The sequence below is a fragment of the Chiloscyllium plagiosum genome, unplaced genomic scaffold (genome assembly GCF_037043375.1).
Source record: "Chiloscyllium plagiosum isolate Xiang-an unplaced genomic scaffold, Cpla_swu_hap1 HiC_scaffold_26, whole genome shotgun sequence".
Taxonomy (NCBI): domain Eukaryota; kingdom Metazoa; phylum Chordata; class Chondrichthyes; order Orectolobiformes; family Hemiscylliidae; genus Chiloscyllium; species Chiloscyllium plagiosum.
In genome coordinates, this window is record NW_028270164.1 from 9278112 (window position 1) to 9299580 (window position 21469).

Here is a 21469-nt window from a genome sequence, read left to right on the forward strand (position 1 = left end):
AGCAGAATGACCTGTCCTGGTATTAGGCTAACGCAAGAGAGAATGGTAGGTCAAATCCCACCCTGGCAGTGTGAGAACTGGAATTTAATATTTAACATCGGAAATAAAAGTGCTGGAATCAGTAAATGTGACTGTGAATCTGTCGGCTTGTCATTTATTTAAAAAGCCCTAACTGGTTCAGTGCTGCCCCTTTTGGATAGGAAACTTAAAAGCAGTAGCCTACAGCTCAGAAATAAAAACAGAAAGCTCAACAAGTGTGGCAGTATGCTCTGGTGGACGTTCACAATAAATTATCGTTATTATCCTTTGGAAACATGGGTTCTGACATGGATAGAGATGTGTATAACTTTTTAGGTTTGATTCCCATCATTGAGTTTAGCGTTCCAGACTTAACTGCAGTCTAGCATTATAGACAGGGTTTCCTATTGAATATTTATCTGACAATGAAGATACTGTTGAAAAGCATGAAGCAGATGAGACTCCTGAGCAAAGAAATCTGAGGTGGTTATGGGAGCAAAGGGACCGGTTAGAACAGAAGTGCAGAAAGTGGGAGAGGGATGTTAGAGGGCTCATTAGACCATGCTGAAGGGGAACCCCTGGTTGAACGAGATGAAAGACCCATCAAAGACACTGGGGTGGAAGGTATATTGGACAGCGCAGATGTACCCACGCTGGACCCTTACTCCATCCCCTTGCTCCAAGAACTTGTCCTCTTCCCCCACTTCCAACAGCATCCATCATTTGTGTCATCCCAGTGTGAAGTCAGCACCAAACAACAGGTTTCTGAAAGCTCGCTAGGGTGAGATTGGTAGATTTCAATAAGGGTTTCCACTGAAGTGAAATTACGTTGGATCAATGGAGTGAGATTGCAGATTGGTCACAGTCAAACTGAATTACAGAACAAGCTCAGGGAGTTGAATAACCACCTCCACGTTCAAAGGAAAATGGAGACATTGAAGAAGTTACTCCAGAAGATCACTGCATGTTATTACCTGGGGCCATCAGCACTTTCAGCTGCTCGTTTTCATCCTGACGTTTCTGATAAAGCTGATATTTTTTCCTATCTGTTGATTGAAAAAAGAAGTCACTGTGACACCAGAAAAAGAGAGAGAGACGATTACAGGCTACAATGGTGAGATGCCAATAATTCATTGCCTATTGACAGAGTTTGAATCAGTGCAGCATTGCTTCCCTGTGGCTCACTAGCAAGAGAAAAGGGCAACAGGAAAGCTGTTTTGAGACTCAGCTGATTGCACCCAGTAGATCTCATGGAGTTTAGCTCTCAGCCCCTTCCATAGAATTCTAACTTCAAAGGCAAAGAACAGCAGATGTTGGAAATAAATACAGAAAATGCTGGAAATGCTCATCATGTAGGATCAGGCAGCATCTGTTGAGACAGACAGAGTGGACATTTGAAAGGTAACATTTAAGATCAATGACTTTATGTCAACAGGAGTTGGGTATTTACTGCATTTTCCATTTTCCCGTAAGTCTATCCAGGTTTCTTCCTTTATTGCTGGGACATGGCCATCACTGGTGAAAGCAGCATTTACTGCCCATCCCTAATTGCCCTTCAGAAGGTGGTGATGAGCCCTGTGTCTTATGGGGTGACACTCTGATGAGCATGGGATCCCTGTTGTTTTTCTACGGCAGCAAGTGTATGCAACCTAGCTCCCTTCAGATTCTATGCATACAGAAACTCCACACTCCCAAGTGGAAGGGATTCGAAACTGATCAAAGGCGATTCTCCCTCATTCAGCCTGAGCTGCAGCAGCACCTCTTAGCAGCTGAAAATGAGGGTCATCACTGCTCTGTAACAGAAAAGTTCCATTTTATTTTTTCTTTATTCCTTCACGGGATGAGGGCAGCACTGGGGTAGCATTTCTTGCCCATCGCTAATTGCCCAGAGAGCAGTTATGAATCAACCACATCGCTTTGGGTCTGGGATCACATGTCGGCCAGACCAGGTAAGGACAGCAGTTTTCTTGCCTAAAGGACATTGGTGAACCAGAATGAGTTTTTCCAACAATCAACAATGGATTCATGGTCACAATTAGATTCTTAATCTACAAATTGAGGATGTCTCAAAGCATCTTACAGAGAAACAGAGTCCTTTCTAGGAGTCCTGTAACATAGGAAACAAAGCTTCCAATTTTCACACCACCCTGTCTCACAATCAGCAATGATGACATTGTCTTGCTAATGTTGGTTGAGGTGACAAATATTGAGCAAAACAACGAGGAGAACTCCCTGTTCCTCTCCAATTAACGCTAATGTTTTGTAACTGAGTTCTGCAGAAGAATCATATCAGACTTGAAACATTAACTTTCTTTCTCTCTTCACAGATGCTGCCAGTTTCTCCAGCATGTTTGGTGTTTGCTTCAGACCTCCAACACCCCCAGTGTTTTCATTTTACCTGTTTGGGGAAAGCCCTGATGCCTTTCGATATCCCCTGAGTCGGAAAACAGGGTCTCTGGATATCAGCTGTAAAAGTATACTATTCCCTCAGAACTGCTCTTGAAAAACCAAACTGAAGTTTTCTGCACAACTGTAGGGAGATCCTGAACTTGAATCCCAAACTTTCTAATTCAGAAAACAATACTGGAGCTAGGAACAGAAGTAGACTATTTGGCCCATCGAACCTGCTCCACTATTCAATGTGATCACAGCTGATTTCAGGCTTCAATTCCACTTTTCCACTCATTCCTTGAGAGACTAAGAATCTGTCAATCCCACCCATCCGTATATTTGACCATGCAGCATCCACAGCTCAGGAGGTATGGAATTTCAGACTGAAGGAATTTCACCTCATCTCAGTCCTAAATTCACTTAAGATCCTTAGGCAGTCCCTTTCAGTTCTATAATCTCTATCATCTAGAAGGTCAAGGAAAATAGATTATCATCGTCTCCAAGATTGCCCCCAGGTCACTCACCATTCTGACTTGGAAATATATTGTCATTCCTTCACTGTTGCTGGGTCAAAATCTGGAAATCCCTCCCTAAGGTCATTCTGGGTCTACCTACAGCACATAGACTGCAGTGGTTCAAAAGACAGTTCACCAGCACCTTCTTAAGGGGGCAACAAGAGATGGGCAATGAATGCTGGTCCACCCAGCAATGCCCTTGTCCCATGAGTGAACTTTTTAAACTGGGTCTGGTCCTTATCCTGAGACTATGCCCATCTGTTTTAGATTTCTCGATCAGGGAGATAAGCTCTCAATGTTTACTCTGTCAAGATCTTGCAAAACCTTGTATGTTTCATTGACAACACCTCTCATTCTTAATTCCAGAGTATATAGGCCCCAATTCACTCTCTCCCTCATTATAGAACAACCCCACACATGCCAGGAAGCAATTTAGTGACCATTTGTTGCACAAGCTCCAATGCAGAGATATTCTTCCTTACACTCCGAGACCAAAGACTGCACACCATGTTCCATGTGTGGTTTCACTACAGCCCTGTGAAAACTGTAGCAAGACTTGTTAATTCCTCTACTCCAATGCCTTTGCAATATCCACCAATATGCCACTTGCTTTTCTGCTTGCTGTATCTGCACGCAAACCTTTCCACATCATCCTACCACACCCAATGGACATGACAATCACAAGTTTCACACGCTACAAAAAAAAGGAGAGAACACCCACGGTGTATGTCAGTAACTGCACTGACCAGCTAGCTCACTAACTGGTACTTTCCACTTCACTGAATCTCCATGTACTCTGTATACGAAAAACAGCCAAACAAATATGAGTCAATAAGTGTTTAAGGAAGCATGATACCCCTGCTCACAGTTGAATGGAAATGAATAAATCCTATTGTTAACAATGCACTAAGATTACACACCCAACTCCTCCTCTTATCTGGAAAATTCCAAGCAGCTGACATGCTGTGGAGTGACACAGAAATTTGTATTTATAGCACCTTTGACATAATCAAACGCCATGGATGTTCAGAGGAACATCACCAATTTAAAATGCGGCATGGAGCCACATAAAGAGACTTGTACGCGTGACCAAATGCTTCACCAAAGAGCGATGTTTTAAAGAGCATCTTAAAGGGAGGAAAAGAAGCAGAGCTTTAGGGAGCGGGTTCGGTAGCTTAGGGCCCAGGCAGCTGAAGGTATGGCTGCCCCTGCTGGGGCAACTATAATCAGAGATAGTGAAGAGACAGCATTGGTGGAGTGTTGGGAAGGTTGTGGCAGGAGTTTAAAGGAGGATTAGAGATAGAAAGGGCTGAAGCCATAGAGGGGTTGATGAGAATCTTAAAATTGAAGCATTTCTTAATCGGGAACCAATGAGGTCAATGAGGAGAAAGGTGAATAGAATTTGGTACAAATTAAGACATATACAGTCTCCATTACTTTAACTGACTAACAAGCCTCAAAGACAAAAAATAGATCTCTTCATCTCCAGTGTAAAAGCAAGCTTACATAATCTTAAATTGGGCTCCTCTGTACTTGCCATATAAACATACAAGTGAGAAACATGAGTAGGATATTCAGCCTCTCATACCTGCTCTGCCATTCAATAGGTTCATGTCTGATCTGATGGTAACCTCTACTCCACATTCCCAACCCATAGCTCCTAACTTTTAATGAATTTATCTCTGCCTTAAAGGTATTAAAAGACTCTGTTTCTGCAGCTTTTGAGGGAGAGGGTTTCAAGGACTCTCAACCCATTGAGAAAACAAAATCTTCTCATCCGTGTCCTAAATGGATAACTCCTAGTTGTAAATTCTCTCATGACTGGAGCCTGTCGAAATCCCTCAGGATCTTCTAGGTTTCAATCAAGTCACCTCTTATTGATTTAACCTCCAGTGGATATGAGCCGAGACTTGGTCCATCCTTTCCTCATAAGAAACCTGTCCATTTTAAAGATTAATCAAAGAAACCATCTCTGAACTACTTATAATGCATTTCCATTTTCCTTAAGTAAGGAGATCAATAATAGGCAAAGTGTTTGAGATGTCTCATCATTGCATTCCCTGTGTAACTGAAGCATAACGTCTCTTTTTCTGCATTCAGTTCCCCTTGCAGTAAGTGATAACATTTCATTAGGTTTCTAATTATTTTTTGTACTTGCATACTAATCCTTTGCTATTCATACATGAGTGCACAGAGATCACTCTGCATTTCAGAACTCTGTAATCTCTCACCATTTAAATAAAATGCTTCTTTATTACTTTTTGCTCCAATTTCTCACTTACCTAATTTTGTTCCATTTGCCAGATCTTTACTCGCTCATTAACCATACCCTGTCGTAGCCTGTTTAAGTGCTCTTCACAACTTACTTTCATAACTATCTTTGTATCATCAAGTTTAGAAATGAGACCTTCATCCAAATCATTTCTATCGGTTGTAAAAAGGTCAAACCCTAAGGTCTTGTGGTATACCACTGGCCACATGTCAACCAGAAAATGACCCCTTTATCAAGTTTTGAGAAGATTTGTAGCTCAGGTTCAGGTTTTGGATGTAGGTTTGCTAGCTGAGCTGGAAGGTTCATTTTCAGACGTTTCATCACCATACTACTCTTACACACAACTGAATTATTTTTTCCTCTGTCACCAAATCACTGTGGTACCCTCAGGATCTTAGATGTTTCAATAAGATATAACTCAGCTGGAAAGCATTTTGGGGAGTTTGATGACTATGGTGCTATATAAATACAAGACTTTCCTTTAACAATTTGTGCAATGCTGAGAGAGCACTGCAATGACACTTAACATTGAGCTTTGTATCAACTAACACAGATCCTTTGGATTCACCAAAGATCCTCAGACAGCACCTTCAAAACCCACAACCACTTTCATGTAGAAGGACAGGGACAGCAGATACGTGGAACACCACCCCCTGCAAGTTCCACTTCAAGCCACTCCCCATCCTGACTTGGAAATATATCGCAGTTTCTTCAGTACCACTGGGTCAAAATCTTGGAATTCCCTCCCTAAGGGCGTTGTGGGTCAACCTACATCATGTGGACTGCAACGGTTTAAAAAAGCAGCTCACCAACATCTTCTCAAGGGGCAACTAAGGACAGGCAATAAATGCTGTGTCCGGCCAGCGAAGCCTATGTCCCACGAATTTAAAACAAACCTCTGTTTTAGATGATCTATTTGATTAAATTGAATTATTTTGTGATCATTGTGCCCTTAATGTTAGTATTTTCCCCAGCCATTTCTGGAGTAGTTTGGCGTACTTTCCTACCAAGTTCAGTTGTTATTGATTGCAGTGGGAATCCTAAACACACCGACAATATCACAAACATCACTTACATTTCTTGTAGAAGATCATTGCAGCCAATGGACAGAGGATGAGACTTATCAGTGAGATGGCAGCAAGCCAGCGGGATAGAGTTCTCTCTGAAAGATGGAAAGATAGTTATATCTAAAGTTGGATTGGACTATTTTTCTTAAATCGAAATGTGCTGCCGGTCCCCTCACATCGACAGATCTTTGGAAAGGATGGACGAGAAAAGCAAGGTCATTCCAAAGTCTATTATGTCAGTTAATTAGATCATAGCTGAGCTATCTTAGCTCCATTTACCTGGCTGCATACCCCCAACCCCCCCCCCCCCCCCCCCTCCCCGCCGCCCTTTGATAATTTTTACCTGGAATCCTCCAGATTTCTATCACCAACCTCCCCCCAACTCCCAATCTTATGCAAAGGAATGCTCCTTGACATCAGACAGCAATGGCTTGGCTTAAATCTTAGTTCCAGTCTCTGGTTCTAGAATCCACCCCTCTAGAGGAAATAATTTCTGTTTATTTATCCAATCAATTCTTTCAATCATCTTAAAGCTCTCAGTTAAATTGCTCCCTAATGTTGCTCACATGAGAAGCATGTTGCTGAAGCTTTCCATCTTACACACTTTGGGGTAAAATGCAGGAATACCACATTTCAGAGGATCAGAGTAAGTTACCTTCAGGAGGTAAAGGTGTCTTTTGGTTGGAAAGTCAACCATTATTAGCTGAGGCATTGCCATGGTGAAAGCATAGGGACTTTCTATATAGGAAAGCTCCCCTGTGTATTCAGGAACACATGAGGCTTGAACATATTCCATTTGTCTGCAAACAATTACTCCTTGATCATGAATGCATGCCACTCCCATCAGGGGAGCCAAACTTCAAGCTCAACCAACTACCTTCAAGTTGGTTGTTAATGCACTTAGACTTGTTGAACATCTGCTGTCCACAAGTGGATTCACAGCTAACAGCAGCCATTTTGTTTTGAATTTTGCAAGGGAGGGCTGTAACTCCCCTGTCTCCATGGCAATACCTTGGCCAATATGGTGCAGGGAGGTGACATCATCGCTTGTGTAGGTGAGATACTCAAGTTAATCAAATATGGCAATTCACCTTGGTTTGAGATGGAAAAGACCAACTTGCAAGCAAATCAGACACACTGTGGGGTGCAAAAAATGATCTGAAAACCGATTTCTGTTTTTCTGTGTGTCTCTGAGGATGCTGCAGGGCAGGGAACAAGCATAGGTCCCTGCAGGTACTACACTAAAGCAAGATGATAGATATAAAGAAATCCTGTACCAGATAATGGCCAGATGGACTACAAACCAGGCGAAAGTGAGGATTGCAGATGCTGGAGGACTGCAGTTCCTGATGAAGGACTTTTGCCTGAAATGTCGATTTTCCTGCTCCTCGGATGCTGCCTGACCTGCTGTGCTTTTCCAGCCCCACACTCTGGACTATAAGGCAGACTATCTACTGTAAACCTTGATAAATGTCCACTCTAGACTACTAGGATAGAAGAAGGTGAATTAAATGGACACTTGTTTTTCCCATCTTGCAGCTCTCATATTCCTAAAGCTCCTTCTGCTCTTTCCCACCAATTTCCCCTGACCTGACACCTGGACAACCCTGAACAATGGAAACTCGACACACAGAGCATCTAACTGAAAGACGGGAAAAGACAGAGTATCATCAACAAACACTTCTCGCTAACAGAAAAACAGCAGCTGAGTTAAGTATATGAGGCCTATTTAGTGTTTTAACATATACATTTAAACCAATGAATGAAGATGAGAAGTTGTTACATTTCATACAAATTGCTTTATCTAGAAACATTTTCCTACTTGGCTGCGTACAGTAGATTTTTTCAGGCAGCGGATAGATGTCATCAGACCAGACCTGCAAAAAAAAAAGTCACGTGAATGTGCTTGACCCAGAGTTCTCTCACTCAGGGAAGGTTAGACCTAGAGTGGCCCAACCTCCAGCATGGACAGGACAAGGAGGTAGAAATGACCCAGCCCTGTTTGGAATGGATATTGAACCTCATGCTGTTGGTACCAATTTGACCAACACCAGCCATTTAGACCAAACTGCTCCTCAAGGAATTGCACCATGAATAAATGCTGTCAAAGGGCTGGTGGTGGTATAGTGGTATTGTCACTGGATAGTAATCCAAACACCCAGGTAATGACTTGGGAATCTGGATTCAAATCCCACCATGTTAGGTGTGCAATTTGCAAACTTAATCATGAACATGGAGCCAATGTTAATTCTCATATATACCCATCTGGTTCAACTAATGCCCTTCCTTTAGGGAAGCAGACCCCAGCCTTTCTTACTTGACCTGGCCTCCACCTTACTCCAGCAACATGGCTGGGTCGTAAGATCTATCTGAAAGTCACTCATTGTCTCAAAACCACTACAGTCTCGATAGAAAGGAATTTTACCAAGACACCAAGAACAGCAAACAGCACCCTGTTGAGCCTGAAAAGTCCTCATAACCAGCAATCCCTCTTGTTTTCTTATTGGATATGCAGCCCTCCAGGGCCTGAGCAGGGCAATGACTCCCCGAATCGGAAGTAGATATTGCAATCAGTGTGCTGACATAGATTACCTTTGAAGAAACATTGCTCCTTACCAACATCTTGAAGCTATTGCCTGAATTACTATAACTGTCTCACAGACTGATCAAGCCATTTCTTAGACAGTGCCCTTCAAGCTACAGCTACGCCGATGTCCAAGGGCAACAGATAGAGCAGCTGAATTCTTAATACTATCAACACACTCTGCCAACTGTCTGTTCACCCTCTGGTTTAAATGAAACACTCTGTCTCAGATTGAATACATTTTCTTTCATTTAGCTAAAGTAACATATCTAAATGGCTGCTTCTTAATAAACTGTTTTAAAATTACTTGCAAATAATTGACTGCCTATATTTGATTATCATGGCCCTTGAATACTATATCTTACACAAGGAAACTGAGTCACTGTGGCAACAATTTTACCTGCATGTTGTAGCCTGGGCTATGGATAGTGATAGAAGAGGCACCGTTATAATCCCATTGCATGGTTGACCAGGAATCTATCCCTCAGTAAGGATTTGCAGGCCAATGTTCACTGTGTTTGCCTGCATTATGAACACACTTTCCTTGACCACCAAGTCCCAGAGTGGGATTCGAACCCAGAGTTTCCAGTTCAGAGAACAGGACATTACCTGATAATGTGGCGATGGCTCCTGCCTCTACCCCACTTTTAGGCAGAATTCCAGATACCCACCATCCTCTGGCTCAGAGAAATTTATTCTTAAATCCACTCTTAACTTCCTATTCTTTTGTTTAAATCTTTTGGGCATTAGCCCCTCCACAAAGGAGCAAGGTTTCTCCCTATGAACCCGACCTATGTCCCTCAAACTTTGTTCATGTCAATCAGGTCACTGGATGTATTGAATGGATACGTAGATGAGGATAGAGCATAAACTTCAGCATGAACTTGTTTAAATTCTCTTATGGGACATGGATATCACTGGCTGGGCCAATATTCATTGCCCTTCTGTTGGTAAGGTGGTGGTAAGCTGTCTTCTTGAATCGCTGCAGCCCATGTGTTGTAGATTGACCCACACGTCCTTAGGAAGGGAATTCTGGGATTTGACCCAGCAACAATGAAGGAATGGCAATATATTTCCAAGTCAAGAGGGGACCTTACAGAGTGTGGTGTTCCCATGTATCTGCTGTTCTTGTCCTTCCACATGGAAGTGTTCATGGATTTGGAAGGTGCTGTCTAAAGACCTTTGGTGAATTTCTGCAGGACATGGGTGGCGCAGTGGTTAGCACTGCTGCCTCACAGCGCCAGAGCCCCAGGTTCAATTCCCGCTTCAGGTGACTGACTGTGTGGAGTTTGCACATTCTCCCCGTGTCTGCGTGGGTTTCCTCCGGGTGCTCCGGTTTCCTCCCACAGTCACAAAGATGTGCAGGTCAGGTGAATTGGCCATGCTAAATTGCCCGTACTGTTAGGTAAGGGGTAAATGTAGGGGTATGGGTGGGTTTCGCTTCGGCGGGTCGGTGTGGACTTGTTGGGCCGAAAGGCCTGTTTCCACACTGTAATGTAATGTAATCTAATCTAATCTAAAGTTGTAGATAGCACACACTACTGCTACTGAGCATGGGGTGGTAGAGAGAGTGGATGTTTGTGGATTTGTGGGCTGCTTTGTCCTGAAAGGTTTCAAGCTTCTTGAATATTTTTGGAGCCACATCTATCCAGGCAAGTGCTGACTTGTGCCTTGTAGATAGATGAACAGGTTTTGGGGGGTCAGGAGGTGGGTTACTCACCGTCGTATTCCTAATCTCTTACCTGCTCTTGTAGCCACTGTGTTTATGTGGTGAGTCCAGTTGGGTTTCTGATCAATGGTAACCCCAGGATGTTGATTGTGGGGGATTCTGTGATGATAACATCATTGAATGTCAAGAGGTAATGGTTAGATTGTCTCTTACTGGAGATGGTCATTGCCTGGCATTTGAGAGGTACAATGTTACTAGCCACTAGTAAGTTTGCCACCAAAAATTGGAGGTGCAGTGGACAGCGAAGAAGGTTACCTCAGATTACAATGGATCTTGATCAGATGGGCCAATGGGCTGAGGAGAGGCAGATGGAGTTTAATTTAGATAAATGCAAGGTGCTGCATTTTGGAAAGGCAAATCAGGGCAGGACCTATACACTAAATGGTAAAGTCGTAGGGAGTGCTGTTGAACAAAGAGACCTTGGAGTGCAGGTTCATAGCTCCTTGAAAGTAGAGTCGCAGGTGGATGTGATAGTGAAGGTGGTGTTTGGAATGCTTTCCTTTATTGGTCAGAGTATTGAGTACAGGAGTTGGGAGGTCATATTGAGGCTATACAGGACATTGGTTAGGCCACTTTTGGAATATTGAATGTAATTCTGGTCTCCTTCCTATCATAAGGATGTTGTGAAGCTTGAAAGGGTTCAGAAAAGATTTACAAGGATGTTGCCAGGGTTGGTGGACTTGAGCTATAGGGAGAGGTTGAATAGGCTGTTTTCCCTGGAGTGTCGGATGCTCAGGAATGAGCTTATAGAAGTTTATAAAATCATGAGAGACATGGATAGGATAAATAGACAAAGTCTCTTCCCTGGGGTGGGGGAGCCCAGACTACAGGGCATTGGTTTAAGGTGAGAGGGAAAAGATATAAAAGAGACCGAAGGGACAACATTTTCATGCAGAGGGTGGTGCATTTGTGGAATAGACTGCCAGAGGAAGTGGTGGAAGCTGGTACAATTGCAACATTTAAAAGGCACCTGGATGGGGATATGAATAGGAAGTGTTGGAAGGATATGGACTGGGTGCTGGCAAGTGGGACTAGATTGCGTTGGGATATCTGGTCGGCATGGACGAGTTGGGCCGAAGGGTCTGTTTCCGTGCTATACATCTCTATGACTCTAGTCAGCTCAAGCCTGGATGTATTGAGCTAAGTGTCCTGTTTGTGTGCTGCAAACATATTCAGGGTATGTTGGCACATGATAAAGTATTAAATCTTGCTTGGAAGTGCACATTGTGTGGGCATCGGGTGAGGAATAGCTGAGACAACATCCTTTGGGATGCTAATCTTCTCATGACCACTATTGGAAATCTCACACAGAAAACGGCTGCTTTTGTGTCATGTGTCAGCAAGGAGTCAATACTGTTAGGAGACACTGGAAGGAAACTGGCAGAAAAATAGGGAAAAACACAATAAATAACGAAAGCATGAAGGAAGAATCAACCATTGATGGTTTAGTGCACCTGGCCAAGCAGGTGACAGAAGAACATTGGTACCTGTACCATCACTATCTATAGCTCCAGAGTACAACATGTCTGTAAAAGTTACCATGGCAACTTGGACTCAGTGAATGGACTGTAACAGCCCACCTCACCCCACAATCACAGTAAGGGATTAACACTGACCAAAATCAACAGGAGGAAGACAGACTGACCTTCACACACAACACCTTGTCCTGCAGAGATGGTTTGATGCTGAATTCATGTATCTTCGATTCAGAGACCTACAAGTTGGGCAAAGATACAAATTAATGGGTAATGAAAACAGTTATTCAAAAAAAGGGTCTTGACCTTGTTCTTTCTTGTGATTTCTTGACATGCAAAGTCACCAGAGTCACAGTAGGCCATAAGCTATAGGAGTAGAATTAGGCCATTTGGCCCATCGAGTTTGCTCCACCATTTGATCATGGCTGATGTGTTTCTCACTCCATTCACCCCCTAATACTTGATCCCCTTACCAGTCACGAACCTATCTATCTCTGTCTTAAATATACTCAATGACTCGGCCTCCAAAACCCTCCGTGGCACTGAGTTTCCAAGATTCACTACCCTCTGAAGAAATTCCTCCTCATTTCAGTTCGAAAAAGGTTGTTCATTCACTTTTAGGCTGTGGCCTTGCGTCCTAGTCTCTCCGCCTGGTGGAAACATCTTCTCCATGTCCACTCTATCCTGGCCTCTCAGTATTCTGTAAGTTTCAATCAGATTTCCATTTATCCTTCTAAACCCAGTCAAGCACAGACCTAGAGACCTCAACCACTCCTCATAGAACAAGCCCTTTGTCCCCAGGACCATTCTTGTAAACATTCTTTGGGCTCCTTCCAAGGCCAGCACATCCTTCCTTAGATACGGAAGCCAAAACTGCTCAAAATATTCCAAATGCAGTCTCACCAGAGCCTTAAACAGCCTCAGCAGTGCATTTCTGCTTTTAAATTCTAGCCCTCCTGAAATTAATGCTCACATTGCTTCTGTCTTCATAGCTGCCAAATAAACCAGCTTGTTAACTTTAAGAGAATCCTGAACGAGGACTCCCAAGTCCCTTTCTCCATTTAGAAAATAGTCTTTGCCTCTATTCTTCTTACCAAAGTGTTTAATCTAAGACTTTCCCACATTGTATTCCAGTTACCCTTCTTTGCCCGCTCTCCCATCCCATCCAAGTCTTTTCACAGCCTCCCCACTTCCAGGTATTCCACAATCTCCTCCTCATAATGAACTCTAAATTCTTACTAATGGGACCAAAGTCAGGCTAACTAGCCTATAGCTTCCTGTCCTCTGACTCCCTCCCTTCTTAAACAGGAGTGTTACATTAGTCATTTTCCAGTCCTATAGGACCTTTCCTGACTCCACTGTTCCTGAAAGTTCACCACCAATGCTTCTACAATCTCCTCAGCTACCTCCTTCAGAACTCTGAAGTGTAGTCCATCTGGTCCAGAGTGATCTATCAACCCTCGTACCTTTCAGCACCCCACCATCTCCTCCTTAGTAATGGCTACAACACTCACCTCTGCCCTGACCCTCTTGATATTCTGGTATCTTACAGGTTTATTTCACTGTGAAAACTGATGCAGATGAATTCTATCATATATTGGTCTCTAGGGGATTCCTCACCTTAAGCTCCCTAACCAAGCCGCCTCATTACACATCACCAAATCCAGAATTGCCTGTTCCTAGTGGGCTCTACCTGGAATATTGCTCATTATTGACAAAATCTTAGAGAAACATTGCGATTATCATTGCCATAATTGGCTTTGTTGCCTTCAGTTGGCTAAGAAGCTTCAAAATGGAACTCACCAACAGTTCCTGAACTGCTGACATGTTTGTGAGCCACCTTGTGCTGTCTTCTCTGTAGAAGAACATCGCTTTGATCCTGATGGTGCAGGTTGCTGGAAAGCCACTGGGTTGCAACTGGAGAGCTGATGCAGTTGATTCCAACTTGATTGTCAGTTGATGACTCTCTGCATTCAGTAAGAGGAGAGACCAGGCAGGGGAGAAACATAAGGCAGACTAAGGTGGGGTTGGAGAGATTTGTCTTTAACCTTTCATGTGATTAACTGTGGCCAGAAAAACCAGCACCCGAGTCCCGCCCAGAGTTGCTTCTTGAACTGTGTGACTTGCCAATTCAGAGGTCAGTTAAGAGTCAACCATGCAACTTATCGACTGGAGTCACATGTTGGTCAGACCAGGCAAATGTCCTTCCCTAATTAGCATCAGATGGGTTTTTATAACAAACAATAATAATTTACCAATGGTCACCATCAGTGAGACTCACTTTCAAATCTTGACCTAAGATTCCAAAATCACGAACTGCTTGGATTTGAATACATCTTCATAGAGTGTTAGCTGGACCATCTGTTAGTCATTACAACCATGCTACTGTCTGCATGAAAATTTAATGTGCATAAAATACAGATCATGGAAAATAAAGCACAGAAACATGTCGCCCCATGGGATTTAACAGGCAATAACAGAAGCCTGGCATATCCTTCCATACTGGAAAAACAGAAAAGGTTGCAAGGAATGAGACTGGTGGCAGTCCTGACTACAGACACTATTGCAGCCCTGACAAATGTGCTTGAGTGTACAAAGAGAGAAGCTACCTGAGTGGAGTTGAGGAACAGAGCAGTGGTTTGGGGGTGGGGGTGTACAAACCCAGGACATAAAACAATGGAAAGGACTTAGTGTTGTGGGTGGGGAATCTTTAGACAAAATCAATTTTCATGAACGACAGCCAGGGTGGATCTGTTAGAGGCAAATCATGTGGAACCTGATTTGAGTTCTTTGATGAAATAACTGAGACGGTTGATGAAGGCAGTGAGACGGATACTGTGTTTCCTGAATTTCAAACAGTGAGTACTGCACAAAAAACTTACCACTACAAAACCGCAGACAATGTGCCCCAGGAGGTCATTTCTCAGGGTGGATGACTTCAAGTTGGTGGTGTTTAATACCTCTAAGCCCAGAGGCCCAGAGTTCAAGTCCTACCTTCTCTAGGAGTGTACAATAATATCTCTGTGCAGGTTGATTAGGAAAATATCTAGACTTGACTTGACAATAAGGCCATGGGAATGAACAATGGGTAAAACAACTTAGGGAAGAAACAGAATAAAGAGACTAAGGGTGAATGATTGCTTTTCACACAGAGGAAAGTATTCTGAATGTCCCCAAGGGTTAGTGTTAGGACCTGGATTAGTGGTGCTGGAAGAGCACAGCAGTTCAGGCAGCATCCAAGGAGCAGCGAAATCGACGTTTCGGGCAAAAGCCCTTCATCAGCATCTGCAGTCATTGTTTTTACCTTAGTATTAGGACCACTGCTCTTTCCTAGTATACAAGGCCTGAGCTTGCATAAATGCACCATAACTTCAACGTTGACATGAAACTTGTAAAAGGTATAAACTGTACCAGAATTCAGGAGAATGTTGGTAAATTGGTGCATTGAGCAGACACCTAGCAGATGAACATTAACGCAGAGAAATGTGATGTGGTGCATTTTGGAAGGAGACTGTGGCTGGGATTTTTTTCAGATGGTGAGATTTCCTGTCCCACTTGAAGATTTTGTGGAGAAAGCGTTCTCACTAGTATTGGCTGTCCCACAGCTATTTAATCCTCTGAGCAATGTCAAATGTCTGGAGGCAGGAATTCTGCCCTCGCTTAGGAGCCAGTAAATCATAGAGTCATAGAGATGTACAGCATGGAAGCAGACCCTTCGGTCTAACGTGTCTATGCTGACCAGGTAACCTAACCTAATCTAGTCCCATTTTCCAGCATTGGGCCCATATTCCTCTAAACTCTTCCTATTCATATACCCATCAAGTTGCCTCCACCACTTCCTCTGGCAGCCCATTCCATACATGCACCACCTTCTGCGGGAAAACGTTGTCCATTAGGTCCCTTTTAATTGTTTCCCCTCTCACCCTAAACCTATACCCCTTAGTTCTGGATTCCCCCACCAACTGCTTGCCAATGTGTATAGTTAGTGGCTCTATAGGCCCAGCAGTTCCAGAAGCTGGAGTCATTGGGACTATGACTGTAACCAGAGGCTATGTCCTGGAGTCTGGACCAGGTGAGTGTTAGGTAAGGTTGGAATGGAGAAGGGGTTCTCAGGGCAGGGTGGTGAAGGTTCCTTTGAGGAACAGGGTGGGTGGGAGCACCCATGGGTGGCAGACTTTGTGTTGGGGTGCTCAATATTGAGGCTGAGGGGGTATTCCCATGGACCAGAGAAGGGTCCATATATATATATATATATATATATTCATTGACGGGAAGTGCATGTTGCTGGTCATGCAAGTATCTATTGCCTATCCCTAATTGACCAGAGGACAGCTGAGAATCAACCACATTGCTGTGGGTCTGAAGTCACATGTAGGCCAGACCAGGTAAAGATGACAGATTTCCTTCCTTGAAGGATATTAGTGAGCGAGATGGGCTTTTCCTGACAGTTGGCAATGGTCATCATTAAGCTCTTAATCTCAGATTTTTTTTATTGAATTCAAATTCCACCATCTGCCCCATGGTAGGATTCGAACCAGGATCCCTCGGACATTACCTGGGTCGCTGCATTCATACTCCAGTGACAGTTCCACTAGAGCACTGGCACTCTATTCCCATACTCCCAACTCCCAACACATCACCCTCACCATCCCCACTCTGCAAATAGCTCACTGCTCTCATCCTCCCCCCACCCCCAACATAAGGATGCAGTTTTAAATGGGACTGCAGGAATAGTGGGCCTCTGAGGGATGTGTTCATAAAATTTTATGTGTTAAGACAGTTTTAAATAAAAAAGGGAAGCAGGTTTCTTGACTTTATCAAGGCAAGGGCACCAATGGAAAAATGTTATGTCAGATTTTGTACAGCCACATAATCGAATTATAAATTTTTACAGTATTGAAGAAGGCCATTTGGCCCATTATATCTGTACCAGCTCTGGAAAGACCTACCCAGCTGGTCCCATTCTCCAGCCCTATCTCTGTAGCTCGCTAACTTCATCATTTTCAAATATATAACCAGCTCTCTTTATAAACCTCTGACGGAATCTGCCTCCACATGTTGTGTGATGTTATGATGAACCTTGATATGTCGGCTGGAATATTATGTTTCACTGTGGGCATCGAAGAAGATCAAAGTCTTGCAAAGTGTGCATGAAAGATTTGTTAGAAGGATCCCAGGGATGAGGAGCTTCAGTTACGTGGAGAGATTGGAGAATCTGCAAATGTTTCCCTTATAGCAGAGAGAGTTAAATGGGTGGTCTGTCAGACAGTCAGCATTGAGGGAGTGCTACACTGTCAGAAGGCCAGTACTGCTGGAGTGCTGCACAGCTAGAGGGTCAATACTGGGGGAGTGTTGTATTCTCAAAGGGTCAGTGCTGAGGGAGTGGTACACTGTCCGAGGGTCAGTATTGTGGGAGTGCTGCACTGTCTGAGAGTCAGTACTGTGGAAGTGCTGCACTGTCTGAGGGTCAGTACTGAGGGAACGCCACACTGTCAGAGGGTCAGTACTGAGGGAGTGCTGCACTGTGGGAGGGTCAGTTCTGAGTGAGTGCTGCACTGTCATCGGGTCAGTACTGAGGGAGTGTTGCACTGTCAGCGGGTCAGTACTGAGGGAGTGCTGCACTGTCGGAGGGTCAGTTCTGAGTGAGTGCTGCACTGTCATCGGGTCAGTACTGAGGGAGTGTTGCACTGTCAGCGGGTCAGTACTGAGGGAGTGCTGCACTGTTGGAGGGTCAGTTCTGAGTGAGTGCTGCACTGTCATCGGGTCAGTACTGAGGGAGTGTTGCACTGTCAGCGGGTCAGTACTGAGGGAATGCTGCACTGTCAGCGGGTCACTACTGTGGGATTGCTGCAATGTCGGAGAGCCAGCACTGTGGGAGTGCTGCACTGTCATCGGGTCAGTACTGAGGGAGTGTTGCACTGTCAGCAGGTCACTACTGTGGGATTGCTGCACTGTTGGAGAGCCAGCACTGTGGGAGTGCTGCACTGTCAGAGGGTCAGTACTGAGGGAGTGCTGCACTGTCAGAAGGTCAGTACTGAGGGAGTGCTGCATTGTCAGAGGGTCAGTACTGAGGGAGTGCAACACTCTCAGAGGGTCAGTACTGTGGGAGTGTTACACTTTCAGAGGGTCAGCGCTGTGGGAGTGTTGCACAGTCTCTCAGATGAGACATTCCAAAACACTATACAACATTGAAGCTTTGTGAAGAGTTGTCACTGCTGTGATATTGGAAAGAGGGAAACTGTATTTGTACACGGTGATCACCAAGAGCAATGAAATAATGACGATATAATTTGCTTCTTAACTCTTTTGTTTGAGGGATACATTTCAGGCAAGACTCTCCCCTCTTGTCTGAAATAGTGATTTGTTTAAATGCACAACAGAGAGGAGGGACAGATCCTTGTTTAAATGTCTCATTGTAAAGGCAGCACCTGCTGGGAATGCAGAACTCCTTCAGATGTGTCAGTCCCATTGATGTTGCTCAGATTCCTGGAACTGAGCTTGAAATTATAATATCTCTCCCTCTGAGGCTACGGGAATGGAAATCATTTATGGATGGAATGCAAGTTAGAAATTCAGAAACAATTTGAGAAATCCTAAAGGAAAATTGGAAGTGTGTGAATTTCTCTCCAGCACCTCATTTTAAACATCGACAATGTTGTGTCATAACCCTGAGTATCAAGTTAAGACAGCACTATGGTCATTCAGCATTTCTTCTACCCTCTGACATACCTTTGAATGGACACTCCATTTGCTCGTGGTACAGACTGTGGCTTTTTGTGGCTACCTGTGATGAAAGGAGAACAGAGATGGTATTTACAGCAAAATCTCTTTAAAGATGATGTAATTTCCAAAGGGATGGGTGAGATCAACATATGCAAAATCGTCAATTTGCCTTTGTTGTTTAGACCACCAAAACTTTGGACTCGTTCTATGCCTTTCACGTGGAATAAAAGGCTCAAGCCACTTCACAGTGGTACAAGGATAAACAATGAAAGCGCTGTCAAAGAGAGATGCCTCACTGTTTCTCTCCATAGATGTTGCTTATCCTACAACACACTTACAGCATTTTTACTTTTGCAACAGCCAACAGGCCACAGACTTAGAACACTGTGGTGAGTAACTCACCTCCTGACTCCCCAAAGCCTGTCCACCATCTACAAGGCACAGGTCAGGAGTGTGATGGATACTCCCCCCTTGCCTGGATGGATGCAGCTCCAACGACACTCAAGAAGCTCGACACCATCCAGGACAAAGCAGTCTTTTTGATCAGCACCACATCTGCAAACATCCACACCCTTCATCACTGACGTTCAGTAGCAGTAGTGTGTACTATCTAAAATATGCCCTGCAGCACTTTCCAAACCTTTAACACCTTGAAGGACAAGGGCAGTAGAAGTCTAAGAACACTACCATCTTCCACCATAAGACATAGGAGTAGAGTAAGCCATTCCACCCATTAAGTCTGCTCTACCATCTGATTTTCCTCAACTCTACCTTCCTTTATTTTCTCCAGAACTCTTATCCCCTTATTGATTGAAAAATCTATCTGTCTGTTTATCTGCAAGTCACACACCACCCTGACTTAGAAATGTATCACCGTTCCTTCACTGTCACTGGGTCAAAATCCTGGATTTTGGATCTACCTACACCACATGGACCGCCGCAGTTAAAAAGTCAGCTTACCCGGACACAGAGACATGGGATCACTGGGACATTCTTGAATCTGATGCTGTTGGTTTTCCCAAATGCATCCATGGGTGGCTGTAATTCAAAAACAGAACATACCCATCACTTTGCCTGACAAGTTAGAATAGTGCCAAGTATACGAGGGTTAATTTTTACACTTAATATAATATATTTTTAATTTGGATTTTTTTGAACTTTAAATGTTCCTGTGTGCCGGGACAATTTGTGGATATTTCTGTAGCCATGGTGATTCTTTTGAACAGCTTGAGGGAGTAGCTTTCAAAACAGGAGGGGCACATCAGGAGAGTTTGCATAAAAAAAGGCAAACAGTTCTGCATCAGGATTTCTGTTAGAAAGTTTTGATTTTTTTTAAGCTTAAGAGAAACACACAGAGCTTGAAAATAATTTTTTAAACAATAAAACAATTTTAGGGTAGTTCAGCATAAGTCTATAGATGAGCACAGATACATAAAGCATCACTCACAAAAAAGGGAGAAAGTAGAAAAGAGATTACTTTAGACAATGAAGGATAATAAAACAAACCCACTAAGAGTGTTTGGATAAAACCCTGAAGAGGTTATTTAAAGCTGAGAACATTATGCTCAGGCATATGTAAAGTCCATGAAGAAGCTATCAAGTTTTGTAGATGGGAGTTGAAGTTCCAGTTAAATTAAACGTACAGAGATGCAACAGATAGGGACTCTTCTCTGCTGTGAGAACTGGACAAAGGGTTTTTTGGGTCTTGTGCAAAGAGATTTGTAAAGGAATGTTTTGGGATTACTATGGTACCACGTGTTTCAAAATCTGTAAACTTATGGAATGTGTAAATAAGGTAAAAACAATGACTGCAGATGCTGGAAACCAGAGTCTAGATTAGAGTGGTGCTGGAAATGCACAGCAGTTCAGGCAGCATCCGAGGAGCAGGAAAATCGACGTTTCGGGCAAAAGACCTTCATCAGCAATGAAGGGCTTTTGCCCGAAACGTCGATTTTACTGCTCCTCGGATGCTGCCTGAACTGCTGTGCTTTTCCAGCACCACTCTAATCTAGACCCCAAGAATGTGTAAATAGTTGATGTTTATTCTATTTCATCTTCATTTCTTTTGTAAAATAAACTTCTGTCTTATTGTTACAACCAAATATGCAGCATTACATGGTTTGTTTAGTGATACAGATTTCTGTCTGGGATCTGACCCGTCCAGTAATAATACACCGCAGTTCAAATATACACCGCAGTTCAAATGTACACCGCAGTTCAAATATACATCACAGTTCAAATATACACCACAGTTCAAATACACACCACAGTTCAAATATACACCGCAGTTCAAATATACACCGCAGTTCAATGGATAACAAATTAAGAATGGGTTCCAATTCTGAACTGCAGATTCCACTCCTTGTTGTTTAAATGTTTATTTCTGGAGATTTCCACTCTCAATTTGTTATCCAAGGAAGGTGTTGGCTCTTGATCAGGATGACTGCATATTTACCGCAAGATTCTGAGCCTCTTCAGTGCTGCAGTATTGACTCTTCCAGATACAGAGATAAACTAAGTACTCAAGGTTAGGATGGGAGCTGCTGTAGGTCACCGTGAAGTCACTGTTGTTCAGAATACATTGGACAGTGATCTCTGGAGAGCAAGAATTGAAATTACACAATCACACATCAACAGTTTCCAGCAGGCTATGACCTTCAGTCCATCTTACCCGCCTATCCCAAAGTATGACTAC

General features: G+C 43.4%; 1 protein-coding gene and 1 pseudogene across 3 annotated transcripts in view; one reads left to right on the plus strand and one right to left on the minus strand.

The window, feature by feature from the left end:
* The window catches only part of dstyk (dual serine/threonine and tyrosine protein kinase), a 136172-nt gene extending 126788 nt beyond the window's left edge, over positions 1–9384 (plus strand). The window contains exon 11 of one of the 2 annotated variants that reach the window (XM_087973463.1): positions 2346–9384. In XM_087973463.1, the coding sequence (XP_087829589.1) occupies positions 2346–2456 (111 nt within the window). In that variant the 3' untranslated portion in view covers positions 2457–9384. The remainder of the gene's footprint in view (positions 1–2345) is intronic. The other variant, XM_043716404.2, reaches the window with a different exon arrangement.
* The window catches only part of LOC148145077 (uncharacterized), a 132601-nt pseudogene that overhangs the window by 3337 nt on the left and 107795 nt on the right, over positions 1–21469 (minus strand). Inside the window, exons 7-14 of the transcript XR_015750890.1 lie at positions 21230–21369; positions 19735–19812; positions 18781–18835; positions 13855–14018; positions 12222–12290; positions 8086–8140; positions 6272–6358; positions 993–1064 (exon numbers count right to left, since the gene is read on the minus strand). The product of XR_015750890.1 is annotated as an uncharacterized LOC148145077 (transcript). The remainder of the gene's footprint in view (positions 1–992; positions 1065–6271; positions 6359–8085; positions 8141–12221; positions 12291–13854; positions 14019–18780; positions 18836–19734; positions 19813–21229; positions 21370–21469) is intronic.